We start from the raw sequence: 17,414 nt of genomic DNA on the forward strand, positions 1-17,414 counted from the left end.
AGCTAAGAAAGAAGCTGCTGGAGTGATTCAAATGATGCAATGGCTCCTACATAGCTCCGATCTCAAACCCAACTGAACATATCTCAGATTTAATAAATCAAGCATATATCAGAGTTAATAAATCAAGCATATCTCAGATTTAATAAATCAAGCATATCTCAGATTTAATAAATAAAAAACTTGATGAATCAAACGTTACTTCCAAAGAAACTTCATGGGAGTATATTAGAGATATTTGGAGTAAAATCCCAAAGAGCACATTCATTAATTGTTACAACAATGTCTGAAAAACTGCCTGCAGTTATTAAAGCAAAAGAGGGAAATACAAAATATTAACTTTTGCTGAAGTCAAACACTTCTACTGAGTTTCTGTGGTACTACGTATGTAGATTAATAACATTTTGATGTCCCACCTGTGGTCTACCTTCCATTGTTCTTTGAAAGTAGCCTAAAATCCAGTTTTGTACATTTTCTCCTAAAACTTTTGCACAATATTGTATATATATTTGTTGTTTTTGGTATTATACTACACCGAGTTTTTTTAAACTTATTATAAACCTAATATGTTTACCTTACTATTGGTAACTCGTCACTTTACTTCATTAGATTCGTTATTATTGTGATTTTTGTCACAATTTCATTTTGTAAACTACCCTGTTACTCTTATGTTACTGCTTTTTTATCCTTAGGTCATTTTTTCGTTTCCATTTACGTTTTTATTTGGATAAACCGAGTCAGAATATTGGATTGAGTATGCCATGACCTGATGGTTAGGGCTTTGAACTCACAATCTGCTCCGTCGCGGGATCAGATCCCGTCACTGAAAATGTTCGCCTTTCAGTGTGAGGACGTTATAATGTGATGATGATTCCACTATTTATTGATAGAGGATAGCTTAAAAGTTTACTGTGGGTGGTGTTGGCTTGGTATCTTATATCTAGCCTATCATTTGAAAATTAGGAATGACTGACGCAGACAACCCTTGAATACCCTTGAGAAAAATTATACAAAGAAACAAAATACTGGATTAAATGAATTGTTATGATGTTGAACCGAAGGAAAGCAAAAAACAAACAAACTATTCAGGCAAAGGATTCATACATTATTTTAGATTTCATATCAAACTAATTATATACCATATGAATAAGTGCATAAGTACAGTTGCTTTGTGTGAGTTAAAACGTTCTCATATTAACATTTACCATTCAAGAAAACTGAACTGTTCTAACGTATATTTGCAAAAGAAAAAGTTTGAAATATATGTAGAAACACGAAATGCTAATAATATCAGTCACAGTTCTTGACAATTTTATTTTACGTTGAAATCATATCTACGAAACAAACTATCACACATTTGAAACAAAACATACGTCACAACTACTTCTGGGTTGGGTTAACGATCCTAGACTGTGAATCCGAGGGTTGATTTTCGCGGTTTCATGCCGCTAAAACATATTTTGTACTGTGGGTATGTATTAAGAGGACGGTAAAATTTAATTATTAAACTACTATTCAACCATAAGAGTGGCTTAAGAGCTGGCGGTCGGTGATCTTGGCTAACTGCATTCCCTCTAGTCTTTCGCTTCAAAATTATTTACAGCTAGTAGATACAATTTGCCGTGTAACTTTACGCGAAAATTCTTAATGAAAAAATGGAATAATCACTTCTTGTATTTTGAATCCAAAGCTAAGAGGTAAAATGCATACCATGCCCCGTTATTAATTTAATAGTCTTTCTGCAGATACCTTGAGGGAGGAGTTGTCTCAGGTTTCCGACATGTGGAAGGCAAGGTTGTTAAACGCTTATTGCAAGTTAAAGGTCGCCATAACGTTCGTGTATTCCAAGTTCCGATGAATGCCAACTCCATGAACAAAGGGGATTGCTTCATCCTGGACTGTGGTTCTGACATTTACGTATGGGTTGGACAACAGAGTCGTCATATGGAGAGGATTAAGGCTGTGCAGGCAGCTAATGGAATTCGTGACGATATACATGGAGGTCGAAGCAATATTCATCTTGTTGGTAGAGAAAAATTGTTTTAATTATTTCAGTGCAGTAAATTGTATAAATTATAAGTATTACTTGAACTAAACACTATAACCTTGTTATAGTATAGTATAGTGGTTAGTTTGGTTTATATTAATGATATAAAATTATTGTAAATATAAAGAAAAGACTGAAAGACTTCTAGCAAGATCTAAAGTCGATTCTTGTCCCAAAAGTCTGGTCAAATAGGGAAGAAGGATTTAGGGTAAACACATAGAGAAAATTATATGAAAGGTCTCAATTTTCTTTGGAACTAAACTTTACAAAATTGTATACAATTAGTGGATTCGTTCAATAATTCAACTTTTCTTTGACTTTAAATAGAATTATTGTGTTCGAATAATGACTTAATTGTTATCAGAATAATTAAAAATTGGCCCGGCATGGCCAGGTGGATTAAAGCGTTCGACTCGTAATCTGAGGGTCGCGGATTCACATCCCCGTCGTACCAAACATGCTCAATCTTTCATCACTGGAGGCGTTATAACGTGACGGTCAATCCCACTATTCGTTGGTAAAAGAGAAACCCAAGAGTTGGCGGTGGGTGATGATGACTAGTTCTCTTCCCTCTAGTCTTACACTGCTAAATTAAGGACGGCTAACGCAGATAGCCCTGGAGTAGCATTGCGCAAAATAAAAAAAAAACAAGTAAAAATAATTACGGTTTACCAAAGACTCTAAGGTTACAAGTAGAATCGATATATCTGACCAATGACGGTGATTCGAACCCGCGACCCTCAGATTACGAGGCACTACGAAAGGAGAAAAATAATTAATCTTGTGGTTGGTACAATAGCTTAACAGTTAAGACTATCAGACTTTAGAAGTAATTTGTTATACCTAATATTTGTGTCACTTCGGATGATAAAAGACAAATGCTACGTATGAGAATATTCATCAAAAACGAAATTGAAGAAACATTAAAATGACTCAGATATTTTTGAATTAACTAAAATTAGTATTCATTCGCCATTTACGAAAATCAGATTTATTTATTTTTCTTGTGCTGAATGGACATGATTGGCTATTGTATCGTAATTCCAGCTATTACGTGTTAATAAACATATACATACGTGTGTGAGTTGACACGCCGACTGAAACGAGCAAATGTATTATGTGAATAACAGATGTGGCTTGAACAGTAGGGGGGCAGGCCTGAAATGAGACAGATTTGACACATTTTGGTCTTAAGACGCCTTTAGTTTTTCTACTTTTAGCAACGATTCGTGACGTGCAAAAACTCTTTGTTTTTGTGTGATGTTGTTGCTCAAGGACAGTTTAGTTTGAGTATTTTTTCTTTTAAAACCATCAATTTACTTAATACTTGCAAATTGCATTAAAACAAAAGGATAAGGAACTTAGCACCTTGTAAGAATAAATAGTATTTCCATGGATTTTATTTTAGAAAATATCTAAAAAGTCTTTAATATTTATATATTATGGTAAAAGGATAACGCATAACTCTTGGAACCCAATAGTCTGCTAAAACTTTGTGGCCTGCCTTTAGCTTGTTTGTTTGTAATTAAGCACAAAGTTACACAATGGCCTGTCTATACTGTGCCAACCACGGTTATATAAACCTGATTTCTAGCGGTGTGTGTATTAATAAGTTTAATGAGAGTCAATACAATGAGTAAATTTTGAATGAGAATGTTAAGATAATTAATAAAATTAGTTCATCTACAGTGAGAATGTTGGGATGAGTGCCCTATTTAATCAATCCAAGAGAAATATTTAATATTCAAAGAGAACAATCCGAAGAAAACTTAGTTTTCAAGCACGGACTGTGGAATTTATCGGTAGTAGATACACATGTTATGTTAAGGAAATCCTGTTGAACAACGATGAGTTAAGGCTGATAAACCGACTAACAGGAAGGAAGGAGATGAAAACGCCTTCTTCTTCAAAGTATCATTTTCAGTTTCTTACGGCTTAACTTAAACCTTGTTTTATTTATAACACATGCATAATAGTATTATATATATATATATATGTGTATCTTTGTTAATCATTTCGTACATTCTCAAAAATCATGAATTAAAACGATGTATTAAAATCATTTGTTCTCAGTAAGTAATGTAAATGAGTTAATACCTATATTATTTCTCTTCTGTAATCAGAAGGATTGCCTATTTTCGTCGAAAACAACAACAACAAACAAACAAACAATAAGTGAAGAATATCTGCCTTACCGCAAAGCTATCTAAGGAATATCCTGCTCCGTGTCAAATGCACGGATTGAATCCAAAATTTTAATGTTGTAAACTGTGAAGCTTTCTGTTAAGCAACTTGGAGACTTTAAAAAGACAGCCTCACATACCGTGCAATTTTCTATCTCTCTTTCCTGTTTATTGTCTCTTATCACGCTATTCGAGGCAGTCTTGAGTTTAGACGTTATATCACATCAAGAATCCTCTCGATATCTTAACAAATATCACTATTCTAAACTTTTCCACTTTAAAAATTACCAAATATTCGAGCTGGGCGAAGGGAAATAACCGATTATGAGCGCCTTTAGTTGTCTATCAGGTCTTGAAGAGGCTTTAAAGCCTTAAAACCAAAACAACTACCAAGACTGAGATTGAGGCTACCATTACTCAGCATTTTGCACTTCAGAGCTGGGGTGCAGCACCAGGGGAGAAACATTTATTAGGTGCACACTTCTAATTATCATTGTTAATGGAGTAGTAGTTTAATGAATTTTAAAGGTAAACGTAGGCTAGCTGTACAACGGGCACTTCCACGTGGAGTGGTCGCTAATGTATTCTGGAGTTTGATGATATATTCAGCCACTACCTAAGAGGGTGCTGCTATGTACTCTTAGCAGTATTGAGTCGGAGAACATCCGAAGTTAATATGAACACTGATATAAATTGTCATTACTCTAAGATCAGGCCTGAAAACGTTCCTTATTTGTAACAGAAGAGGAATTTGATAGCTTGATTTGTTAAGAAGTCCATTCATAAAGGAAGATGGCATATTTAACATTTTAAATCCAGTTATTAGAGCGATCATCGTGTCTCATTAAAAATGCTACTTATACAGGAAATGCAAAAAGGAATTATTACACATAAGACCGAGGGTAAGTCTTCGTTGTGAAACAGTTTAAGTTGTATATTAATAAAAGTTTATATTACAACAGCATAAATTGTATTCTTCAAACACAGACTTGTAGGAATTATATCACAATTGATTGTTTAGATATATAAAAGTACTAATTTTGTGTGTTTTCCAACATTAAAATCTCAACTAAAATTATGTTTGTTTAAATATACAATAAAATAAAAAAAATGGGAATTTAAAAATTATGCAACTAGGGATCATAAAAAAGTAAAGAAACAAAGCTGAAGATAATGTGGACATTATTTACTTAGACTACAACCCTTATTTTGGCTTCATGCTATTACCTAGAATTACATTAGGTGGAGTCAAAACAGGGATTTGTAGTTTGAATAAACAGTGTGTACAGAATATTCAGCTTTGCTTCATAACTTGTTTACAACACCTGTTTACAGCTTTTTTATGCTCAAATATGAAGAAAAGATTACTTGATATGGTAGGTAATTTTATACAACATAATGATAATAAATATAGCTGGTAGTTAGCTGATACAATTCATGATGATTTGCTGTAGTTATTGACTAGTTGATTGTATTAGTTTCAGATGTAAAATGTTAAGCAGTAGCTGGAGATTGTCATAGAGATATATTTGAGAATACAGTTTCTATGAAATTAAATTATCTCTATACAAGACACAACTCTCACTAAACGCGAAAAGAAATTTTACCTATAGAAAAAAGCATTTTAAAATCAAACATATAGGTCTAAATAATGTCTTTAAAAGGTAGTTATTCTATGAACGTGTGCAATAAACTTCAATATTTTATGTATCAATTGTTTTTTTCCGTCTTCATTTTATACATAATATAGGGCGTTCTCCCTAAAAGCACCGAATATATAGTATACAAAGCATTGAGTATGTACATGTTATATTCATCTAATGTTAATCTATTATTAGCTGGTAATTCACCCTGTAAGCAAGTTATTAAAGAAACATAGGATGTTTATAAGAAAGCTAACTTTAAAGGATATCGAAACATCGTCTGCATTAGAATCATTATGTGTTTTAGCTTAAGTAAAATATAGAATAAACAGACATTTCAATACCACTAATACCTTTTGCAGTACTTTATTTGAGTGTTCTACAAAAGGTTTGGTTGCAATGTACAAACCGTGTTTGTTGTAAGCTGACAAGAGAATAATAATGGTACGAAGAATTACAAACAGGCCGTTTTGAGCGAATTTTCTTTTCCTTGTAACTTTAACACATGTGCTTTTTGTGCATTTTGTATGTGTACAGCCTTAGTGGTCAATAGTAAAGGTTTTAAAGTGTTGTTTGAACTGAATTTTTACTGTTTAATTGAATTATGCTTTTTGCCCTAACGTTCTATTAGAAGTTTCTACAATTCCTATCGTGGTTCATAATAATTACTGTTTGAAACCACATTCTTAGCGCGTGTCTGTATATTGCATAATGTTCAACACATAGATAGTTCATCAGAAAAATACATAAACATCGTGACAAGTATTGACTGTATAATTACTTTCTACTTTAAAATACATATCGAAATTATTTTTAGTACTGAACTTTTAGCAGTTATAAATAAATGCAGTTTATGCGATGGTTCTGTGTATTTTATTTACGTTGTTAAGCTGTTAGCTCTAAACAACGTAGAACTTGAGTACTTATAGTTAACTCGTATCATATTATAGATGAACACAGCAGCCCTTCTGACTTCCAAAAGTTCTTCGAAGAGTTAGGCAGCGGCTCTGAGAGTGATGTAAAAGAAGCTTCTGAGGGGGGTGACGACCTTGAACATGAACGTACAAAAGAAACGGCCGTAACATTGTACAAGTAATGTCATTTCTTACTTAACTGCTATTTGCAGAACGCATGGCTCACGTTTCATTTATTAATAATGACATGATTTAGCAAACCATTGAAGCGCGTTAATTCTGCTTTTTAATACTGACACTCGGCCTAGTTTGGTAAGATTTACATAAACCTAAAGGCAAAAGGGTTTATTGTTCTAACATCAAAACTATTTTATGCTTGGTCGTGAAGTAAGTGATGTAATAATTTTTTTTTTCAAATCAAAGCTACTTCCCAGGAAAGTGTTGAACTGTTATAAACATATATATTATATAATCAGAATAAAAATAAAAATGGATACATCAGAATGCAAAACCTGTGACGTAACATTTGAGGAAACATTATAAATAAAAATGTGTAGTTACTGCACGTGATTATTTTACGAATAATTAATTTTTATTTTTATCCGAAAAAATGACTCATTCTCTAAGAAATTTCGTATCTATAAAAAATGATTTAATAAAATTAAATACCAGTACATTCACTTTAAAATAAAATTGTTTGACTTTTTTATAGTTAAAATTATTGTTTCTGACATTTTATATGTATATTAATTGGAATATTAAGTGTTACAAAAAATACTGGCTTGCATTGTTATATATTTATTAATTTCTTAGGGTCTCTGATGATGAAGGACCACTGAAAGTGGAACGAATTGCTGAAAAACCTTTAAAACAAAAATACTTGGATACTAATGTAATGTATCTTTATTTTATTTATAATTATATATTTGTTATATCACATAAAAGTACTTCCTAAATGAAGGAAGTTCATTTACAAAATTATTTGTCTTACTGGGTTAAAAATACTGTTTTTGTAATGTTTTTTAAACTCAAATGCTCATTCAGAACAGTGCTCGATCTTTAGTATTTTTCTTAGGAATAAGTAGTTACGCACCATATAAGACGCCACAATAGAAAACATAATAGCACCACCCTATTTTTTAAAAATAAATTAACTGTTTTATAGTTGTTTGATTTAAAAAATCTTATATACAGTATTTTATATTGCAAAATATTTAGAGTGAAGTATGGAAATGGGCTTGAAAATTTCACTTTGATAATACTTAACTAAACCTATTCTGACATAGTAGATTATGAGGTCTACAATTAATAATGATAAAAATAACAGTATTTTTATTAAATTAAATATGTATGTGTTTTTCCATTCAGCAATGCTTCATCTTGGATAGTGGTGTTAGTAATCTGTTTGTCTGGGTTGGAAAAGGTGCTAGCCAAAGAGAGAGAAAAGAGTCCATGAAAATAGCTGAGGTGAGTGAAGATTTAATGTGATGACAAAGTATGTAAAAATATAATCTCCCTCGATTGAAAACTGTATTTGTGATTTGTTAATGTATTTCTTCAATAACAACTCTACATACTAGTTTACATAAATTAGCTTGCTTATAAATAGGCAACGCGTATTTATTAACTCCTACTTAGAATACTGCAAAAGCACGATTCTTTAAAGGTGGCATTTATTTCGTGCGTAATTTATTTGTATGAACTTATTTTGGGGTACATTATGTGTTTCTACACAAACTACTGTGCTGTAACTCTAGGTAAGCCTATCATCTCATATATACAGTCACCTTCCCACAGCTGTCTGCAGGCAGTGGAGGGTGATATAGATGTGGGACGTTGTGGACTTGAGTACCCATATCTCGCTCTCCTAATTTCTAGTCTGATTGTTTCTATTTCTTATGTGAGACTAGCGAATTGGAGGTCAAGACTGATAGATGGTGTATCCCCACCGCAGTGTGGGTTGTATTTCCGCAGTCAGCTCCAAAACCTAGTATACACTTTACAATCCCACATTGTAGCTTGCACCCTAGGATCTTTTTTTAAAAATGCAGCGTATTTTTTAATGTTAATGTGTTTAGTTTTGGCTTTTAAAAATTATGATTGTAATATTTTCTACATTTTCATTTAATTTTAATTTCACATTGCGGATGAATAACGCATAACTTTGTTTTGAGAGATAATTTTGTGGTCAGTTCTGTTTGCGTGTGTGTGTATGCGCAACTATCGAACCAGATAAGTAATCGCGTTTACTTTAGTTTCGTTTGTGTTATAAAGTAAAAACACAACTGTGTGAAAGAATTACACCTGCAAATTGCAATTGTTTTTCTATGTTTCATCTTATTAGTATTTCTAGCTATAACCAATGCGAAAAACTTTCGGTAGACGATGTAACTTCCGGAATATAGACTACATCTACTGTCTCTGGATTTATGAAACGAAAATAATGCTTATAATGAATACGATTTCAATATTTTCACAAAAACTAATGCAACAATTCACGTGCATAACAAAGAAAAAGATTTTGGTTTCATGTGCTGCTAAAATATTCGAATATTTCATGTGCTTACATAATATATAGAATAACAGCTTTATGAAAATCTGGAAATAAAGTACAATAACTGTTTAATTTATAAAATAAAGAATAACATTGACAACTCATGTTATATAGAACGAAGTAAGAAGCAATTACAATATATTCTGTTTTCAACGTTATTGGTAACGCCAATGTGGAAAGATACATTACTTTGAAGAGAAGCCATGATTGAATCACATTGTAAGACACCTGCTTTAATTTATATATATCTTGTAGTCTAAACATGTGCATTAAGTTATTAGTGTAGCCTTAAGTATAAATATTATACATTTTTCTTTACAAGTGAGATTGAACAAGTTTATCTAACTATAAGAAATATGACAGAGTTTGAACGCATTGTTACTATAATTTTTAATGAAATTTCTTCCCATTTCAGAAATACATAGATTACCGTAACTATCCGAAATGGGTGTCAATTACACGAGTCATTGAAGGAGGAGAACCACCCATGTTTAAACAGTTTTTTGCCTCCTGGAAAGAACCAGAAGATCAGGTTGGACTCGGCCGTGTTTACAAACCTGAGGAGATAGCTGGTGGGTCACGTATGGGCTCGTTTAGAAGAATGAACATTGTGTACTGGAGTGTAATGCAGATACCAATACAGGCATAAAAAGGGTGTAATACAAGTGTAAAGAGATATAATACAGATATAAAAGTGTGATACATGTATGAAAAAGCTATGATACAGATTGAAGAATTATATAAGTATTCAAAAAGATGTAATGCAGGAATAAAAAAGGCACAATACAGCTTAACGGTGTAATACAGGTATAAAGAAATAGCTAGTAGGCTGTCTTTATTATTGGACCTGTAACTGGTAAAACTGATCAAGAAAACCCTAAAAAAGATAATTTATATTATGTTACATGTAAGGTGCTATAATGTTGGGGTATCATAAAATAACTCTAAGATACTTTGCTGGAATAAATATATTTAGGGATATAAATTGACTTATTTTAAAATCTGGAAGACTTTACTTTTAATATAATTTTAATTTTGTTATGATCCTCTGAAAGCTGTTTTTAGGGAACCGAAAATTGCACTGTCAGTCATTTCTTGACTCCATGTTAGCAAATATCCCATTTTGTAAAATTAGACTAAAAATAAAGCCGAATACAAGAATGGACTTCCAATAAAAAACAAACTTTAAGTGACTGCTAAGAGGTAACTGATTAATAAAGTTAATAGCACAAGTAACCAACTCCTCTTAGACTTGAAGTAGGATAGTCTTTCACGAAGTTGTTCAACTTATTCTCGAATTTTGATTTACGTGATATAATGAAGAGATACGTAGAAAAAGTACTAAATGTACATATTGACCTTCTTTTAACAATTTTATTAACACTAATAATTAAATATGAAAAAAAAAAAAAATGCAGTTATGTATATATATATATATAATTTTCTTAAATAATTTGGACAAGAATTATTCCTCGCATGAAAGCTTAAACGTTGCACTTATGGCGACTTTGAACTTTGCTAATCAACCTTAACTTAATATATTCTATTGGCACTGGCATTTCTTGTGCAAGGATATAATACAACCACTTGATGACTCCAACGTTTTAAAATGCACAATAATTTACTGTATAAAGCTAAAGGCAACAAAAAACTAAAAACTCTGTACATGTTTCAGTGAAACATGCACAGATATTGTTTTAGTTTTTTTATTGTATATTCTATAATTATCTATGTGATAAATTATTGTGAATTATAACAATTTCAAAAATTAAAAATAAAACAACAAAAACTACCCAACTCGGTTTTTCTTAATTTGAACTGGATTGTTTTAAATATGTGTAATGGCTAAAAAGGAAAGCATTTTCCACACTTTATTAGCACTGGGGCTGCAAAAAGTGATTTGAAGTGGTAAGATGACTGCAATCCGTCGGCCTATCATTAGCTTAGCTTTTGAAGCGCAAGAAGCACTGAAGTCTCAAAATGACTCTCAGAGGTACTCAAGGACAATTCAGAACTACCTTCGTAGATACTGTGCAGCAAACCGAGTACAATATTATGCCTGTAGCTGTTTTCAAATTGTTCCTGTCTACTTATCCCACCACTGACTATCTGATGATTTGGCTTTCCCTACTGAATCCCAGGTGAAATCGTTCATATCTCAATTAAGCAGTTGCCAACCTTTCATTTTTCTGCTATCACCAACGATGCTGAGAATGTGGTTTTACTGATATATATTGAATTTACTTCCAATGGGTATACCTTAGTAATAGCTTGTATTGAGACTCGAATATGTTGTATTTTGCTTAAAAATTGTCATTTTACAAACTAAAAACTTATATCACAGTTTTCTTGAAACAATATGTTGAAAACCACCCTCTGTTTGAATTTTCGAACTGAACTTCCTTTTAATATTCCACAAATTGTAGTTAAAAGACACTCCATGATTTCTGAAGGATGTTTTAAAATGGAGTCTTTAAATGATTTTATTAAAGCTTGACCTAATAATATGAATCAAAATGTGACAAGATATATTGGGGTATAGCTTTTTTAACTGAAATGTTCCAATATTTACTAAGATCTATCAAAATGTTGCTTTCTAACTAAAGTGTTTCAAGATTTGCCAAGATCTATCACAATGTAAAGTGTCTAACTAAAGTGTTCCAAGATTAATACTTACTCATAAGCAGTTACTTCTAAGCAGTCACTGTACATTGTTAAACACCATGCTCAATCTCCTCAACAATTATGAGCTTTTTTTTCGAAGAGAGGTCTATGAATTAGCCCTTCTTTCAACAATAAAACAAATTTCTGAGAATTAGCTACAAAAGAAGAAAAACAACAAAAACAAAATGAACACTTTAGTCTATTTTAATTTTTTCAGAAACTCAACCAGATGGAGGGTTTAACATTCCTTCTCTTCATCGGAAGAAAAGGAGGCTGATTGCTAAAAGTTTGGGAAAAGCATTTGGCTTTATGCCTGATGATGGCTCTGGACAGACCGAGGTATGGAAAACTAAATATTTAATTCATATGCATAAATATATATATATATATATATATATATATATACAATACTGTGAAAAAGTGTTTGGACAAAAGAATATTTTGTCATTCTCTCCATTTTATGGGGCTAGTTCTTCCTTGTCATTACCAAATGTAAATTTCAGTGCTCTGGTAATGCTTCATTGATCGCTGTTAACAAGTGAATGAACCACAGTGAGAATACATGTTGTTCTTTAGAATTCCCATAAACTTGTACCAAGGGCATGTTATAAGGATTCTACTTGAATGAATATACTGATCAGATTTAGGGTCTGAAATAACTGCTATGGTACCCCAAGCAGTGTCTCAATTATATAGAAAGAAACTAGAAAGGAGCTAGAATATGGTACTAGTATATGATAGGAGAAATCGATTTAATAGTACTCCACAAATAAACTTGATAGAAACACTGTTTAACACCACATATTTAGTTTTGTTGTCATACCACGACCCAAAAAGTGTAGAGAATTGTCAGTAGAGCAGCGAATTCGCACAAAAGCTTTATGTGATGCAGGGTGAATTCTCTGACAAACTGCTGTAGACTTAAAATGCTGCCCAAGCATTGTCAAGTACATTCTAGATTGTGAGACTAAGACAGGTGAATTTGAAAATAGGAAAGTAACAAGCAGAACACCTAAATTCAATTATACTAATGTTAAATATCTTCATTTGTGCAGCCTTTACCACAGAAGGAAGACTGCTACTAATCTCAAGCATGAGATCACCAGCCATGTACCAAATAACAAAAAATTGTCCAGATTTACAGTATTAAGAAGACTCTGTCAGAACGGAATATTTGACTATGTAGCAATTAAAAAACCTTGACTTTGATCTCCAAATATTCCCAAGAGGCTGAAATTTGCTAAAATGTTCAAAACGTAACTGTCAATGACTGGAAAATGGTGTTAGGGGTGGGTGAGTCCAAGTTTAAAATATTTGGTTTGAAGCTTATGTTATTAATGCAAGGAAGAAAGTTAAAGTTATTTACCATGAAGCAATGGAGGAGGCAGTGTAATTATTTGGGACTGTTTTTCTGCTCAGGCAACAGGAAATATTTGCAAAATAGTTGGAATAATGGACCAAAGCAAGTACCATCAGATATTAGTCCATCATGGTATACCCAATGGTTTATGTATTATTGATTAAGGATTCTACTATCAAGAAATAATGGCCATGAACACTTATCCAACCTATGTAGAAATTATTTAGCTGAGAAAGAAGCTGATGGAGTATTTAAATGATGCAATGGCCCTCACAGAGCCCTGATCTCAACCCAATTAAGCATATCTTAGATTTGATAGATCAAAAACTTAATACATAAAAGTTTACTTCCAAAGATACTTTATTGGAGTGTATTAGAGACATTTGGAGTAAAATTCCAAAGGAACTTTGATTAAATATGTTGCAACAATGCCTGAAAGACTGTCTATAGTTATTAAAGCAAATTGGGGACACAAAAAACATTAACTGTTTGCTGAACTTAAGAAATTCCATTAAATTTCTTTTGTACTACAGATGAAGATCAACAAAATTTTAATGTTTATACAATATTCATATGGTATTGTGCAAACATCAAAATTCATCATTCCTGACAAATTATGGATGTGGAAAATTAGTCTAAATTTAGGAATTTACAGGTTTAAGCACTTTGGCTTTACCATCTTGTTTAGTTGTTTGTCATGACTAGTACAGGTTTAAGCAATTTGGGTTTACCGTCTTGTTTAGCTGTTTGTCATGACTAGTACAGGTTTAAGCACTTTGGCTTTACCATCTTGTTCAGTTGTTTGTCATGAGTAGTTTTGCACTTGCTTTTGAAAGATAACTGCAGAAGACAGACAATACTCCCAATCACCAACGCCTTTTGGGTATTGTCAGGGTTGTCATCTTCCTAGTATTTTATCCTGTAATGAGAATAATTTATCTTATCTGTTTGTGATGTTCTGCATAAAGTTAATTTCTCTGTTCATCTTTGGTTTAAGTACTGAACTTTTCATCAATTTGCAGTTGACTGTAATTTTTTATTTTGAACTTTATGTATTTATAAACTATATAATATAATTATATTATAAACTATATAATATAATTATATAAAACATAAAACAGGAAGTGTCACATTAAAAAATAATAATGCTAAAAGAGAGATTTGCTTCAGTTTTCTTCTCATGTTGTACTTATACTTATTATATGTAAAAAAACAAACAAACAAGAAGTAAAAAACAAACCAAAAGAATTTGTTAAATATTATAATATTGTGTGTTATATATAAATTAATATGATTACTGTGAAACAAAACATTTCTCAAATTTACTTAGAACAGAGAGAAAAGTGTTTTCCTCTTGCATATTGGTGTTAATTATAAAACTGAAAGAACAATATAGTTAAATAATTAAAATGTCCTCCACCGGTACAATGGTATGTCTGTGGATTTACAATGCTAAAATCAGGGGTTTTATTCCCCTTAATGGACTCAGCAGATAGGCTAATGTGGCTTTGTTATAAAAAACACACACACAAATAATCAAAAATATTATAATGAAGTATGTATTTCCTAGGTTATTTGAAACACGAATATTAATAATTATAATTGTTGTTTAACTTTGTAGATATGGAGAATCGAAAATTTTGAGCTAGCACCTCTCGACCCCAACATATATGGTTTCTTTTTTGGTGGTGACAGCTATGTTATCAAATACACTTATTTGAAAAATGAACGACAGCACTTCATAATTTACTTCTGGCAGGTGATTAGAGATTTTGTTTTTATTTATAAAGTCAAGTGTTACTTCAGACCATAGGTGTATAAAATACAATTGTTGAAACTATTTATATGCACTTTCTATTTTAGTTTTCTTTTAGCATAGTTTAAAGAGATTCTGACAAAATTAACTTTTACTAATTATTAAATTATAAATATACACTTTTCAGATCCTAAACGGCCAATACCTGATTGTTTCTAATTTTTACAAATTTAGAGTAGATCCTATTTATTAGAACTACCTTTCTTTTAAGATATATTTATATTTAAAGTAGGGACCACTGTTCTATTTTTTCTTGGTTTACAGGGCTTAGACAGTACCCAGGATGAAAAAGCCTCATCAGCCATTTGGACTGTTAAACTGGACAATGACTTGGGAGGCAAAGCTATTCAGGTAAAGTGGACACCTTAGTATTTTTAGAACTGTGAATAAATGTTGTTATTATTTTTTATTTAAGGAACTTTAATACAATGACACTTGTTTGTATTTAAATAAATATGGAGTAAAGTAAAAAACTTAAAGCCAAACAATTTGCAACCGATTTAACAGTTAATGTATATTAACCACTGCTGTGAAATTAATAAGGATTTGTTACTTATTTTGTTCCTATCTTTATAAAATTTTATAATGTTTAGACTCCATAGTATTTAATTACAGCAATTACTGAGAAAAATAGTTCTTTTTATATGAGCGCTTGTGGTGAAGTTTGAAAAGGTTCAATGCCTTTTTTTTCTTATTTCTGGCAATAAGGTTTCTAAAAACAGATTCGTGGGATTCAAGGTGTTGAGCCCCAATATTTTCTTCACAATCTTTAAAGATAACATGATAATATTCGTGGGAGGTCATGCTAGTTAATTATTTTATCTTATACTTTAACTACTTTTTTTGGTATGTTCGTGTGGTTCAAGGTGTTGAGCACAAAAACGTCCTTCACATCTAGACCATATGGGTAGGGCACTTAACTCACAATTTGTGGGTCGTGGGTTCGAATCTCTGTCCCACCAAACATACTCATTCTTTTAGCCATAGGGACATGTTAATTTGATGGTTAATCCTGCTAGTTGTTGGTAAAAATATATAGCCCAAGAGTTGATAGTGAGTAGTGATGACAAGCTGCCTTCCATCTAGTCTTACACTGGTAAATTAGGGACGGCTAACGCAGATAATCTTCGTGTAGCTTTGCACGAAATTCAAACCAAGCCTACACATTTTCAAAGGTAAGATGGTAACTTTCATGGGAGGGGAGGTCATGCTTGTTCGATAATTTATCTTATATTATTAATTATTATGCTTTTTTTTAAATAGGTTCGCGTGGTTCAAGGTGTTGAGCCCAAACATTTCCTTCACATCTTCAAGGGTAAGATGGTAACCTTTATGGGAGGTCACGCTAGCGGCTTTCGAAACATCCACGACTATGACACGTATGACAAAGACGGGACCAGGATGTTTCATGTTAAAGGTACATGTGAGTGGGACACACGAGCAGAACAGGTACTAATGGTTATGTCATACGAAGTATGCATGGATTTGAATATTAATATTTCAAAGCTATGATACAAATATCGTTAACAGTGTAATTGTTCAAATTGTTTCAACTCATTTAGTGAATGGTGATGTTTTTCCAGGATGAGAAAAAATAACTTTTATTTTTCATTTTACGTAAAGTATTGACAATAATATTATGGTAATGATAAAGGTAAACGATCAATCGTATTATATATGAACGATTTGCATATGCTTATAGAGTGGTGTATTGCTGTAGATAAAGCTATAACATTATAGGTAGGCGACACATATATATTTGGTTCACGAAAAATTCCCTACCGTTCGACGGTTTAGCGAAGACATGTATACATAATTAACTGAAGGAATATATACAATCATATTCAAGGAAGGATAATCGTATAGCAAGGTTATCAAACAATGTATACTCAATATTTGAAAACATGATCATCCCTGGTTCTCAAGTGTAAACGAAAAAAAATCACACAGCAGAGTGTTTAGCATAACAGTGGAATTTCCCATAAGACTATATCCCAGACAAATCTGTAGCAACGTCCCTGTATGCAAAGTAAAGGCTAATATTACGACAGAGAGAATCCTCTGATCCAAAATGTTTGGATTAAAGATGATAAACAAGAATATGAATTATTGATAAGAGCTTCTGAAATATAACAATATTGTGAACAAAATAACATCTGCTACATCTAGTGCCTCTAAGGCCTTCTACCAATACCACAGTTCTTCAGACAGGATGAGATTTAGCAGTGGTTGCGAT

At 32.1% G+C, this 17,414-nt stretch overlaps 1 protein-coding gene across 1 annotated transcript in view; it reads left to right on the plus strand.

The window, feature by feature from the left end:
- Nucleotides 1–17,414, plus strand: part of LOC143237645 (gelsolin, cytoplasmic-like) — a 43,056-nt gene that overhangs the window by 12,170 nt on the left and 13,472 nt on the right. The window contains exons 5-13 of the mRNA XM_076477133.1: nt 1,743–2,023; nt 6,821–6,962; nt 7,598–7,676; nt 8,153–8,251; nt 9,754–9,910; nt 12,220–12,341; nt 14,984–15,121; nt 15,443–15,529; nt 16,442–16,627. Coding sequence (XP_076333248.1) covers nt 1,743–2,023; nt 6,821–6,962; nt 7,598–7,676; nt 8,153–8,251; nt 9,754–9,910; nt 12,220–12,341; nt 14,984–15,121; nt 15,443–15,529; nt 16,442–16,627 — 1,291 coding nt within the window. The remainder of the gene's footprint in view (nt 1–1,742; nt 2,024–6,820; nt 6,963–7,597; nt 7,677–8,152; nt 8,252–9,753; nt 9,911–12,219; nt 12,342–14,983; nt 15,122–15,442; nt 15,530–16,441; nt 16,628–17,414) is intronic.

This window comes from Tachypleus tridentatus, chromosome 13 (genome assembly GCF_004210375.1).
Source record: "Tachypleus tridentatus isolate NWPU-2018 chromosome 13, ASM421037v1, whole genome shotgun sequence".
In the NCBI taxonomy this organism is placed as follows: Eukaryota; Metazoa; Arthropoda; class Merostomata; order Xiphosura; family Limulidae; genus Tachypleus; species Tachypleus tridentatus.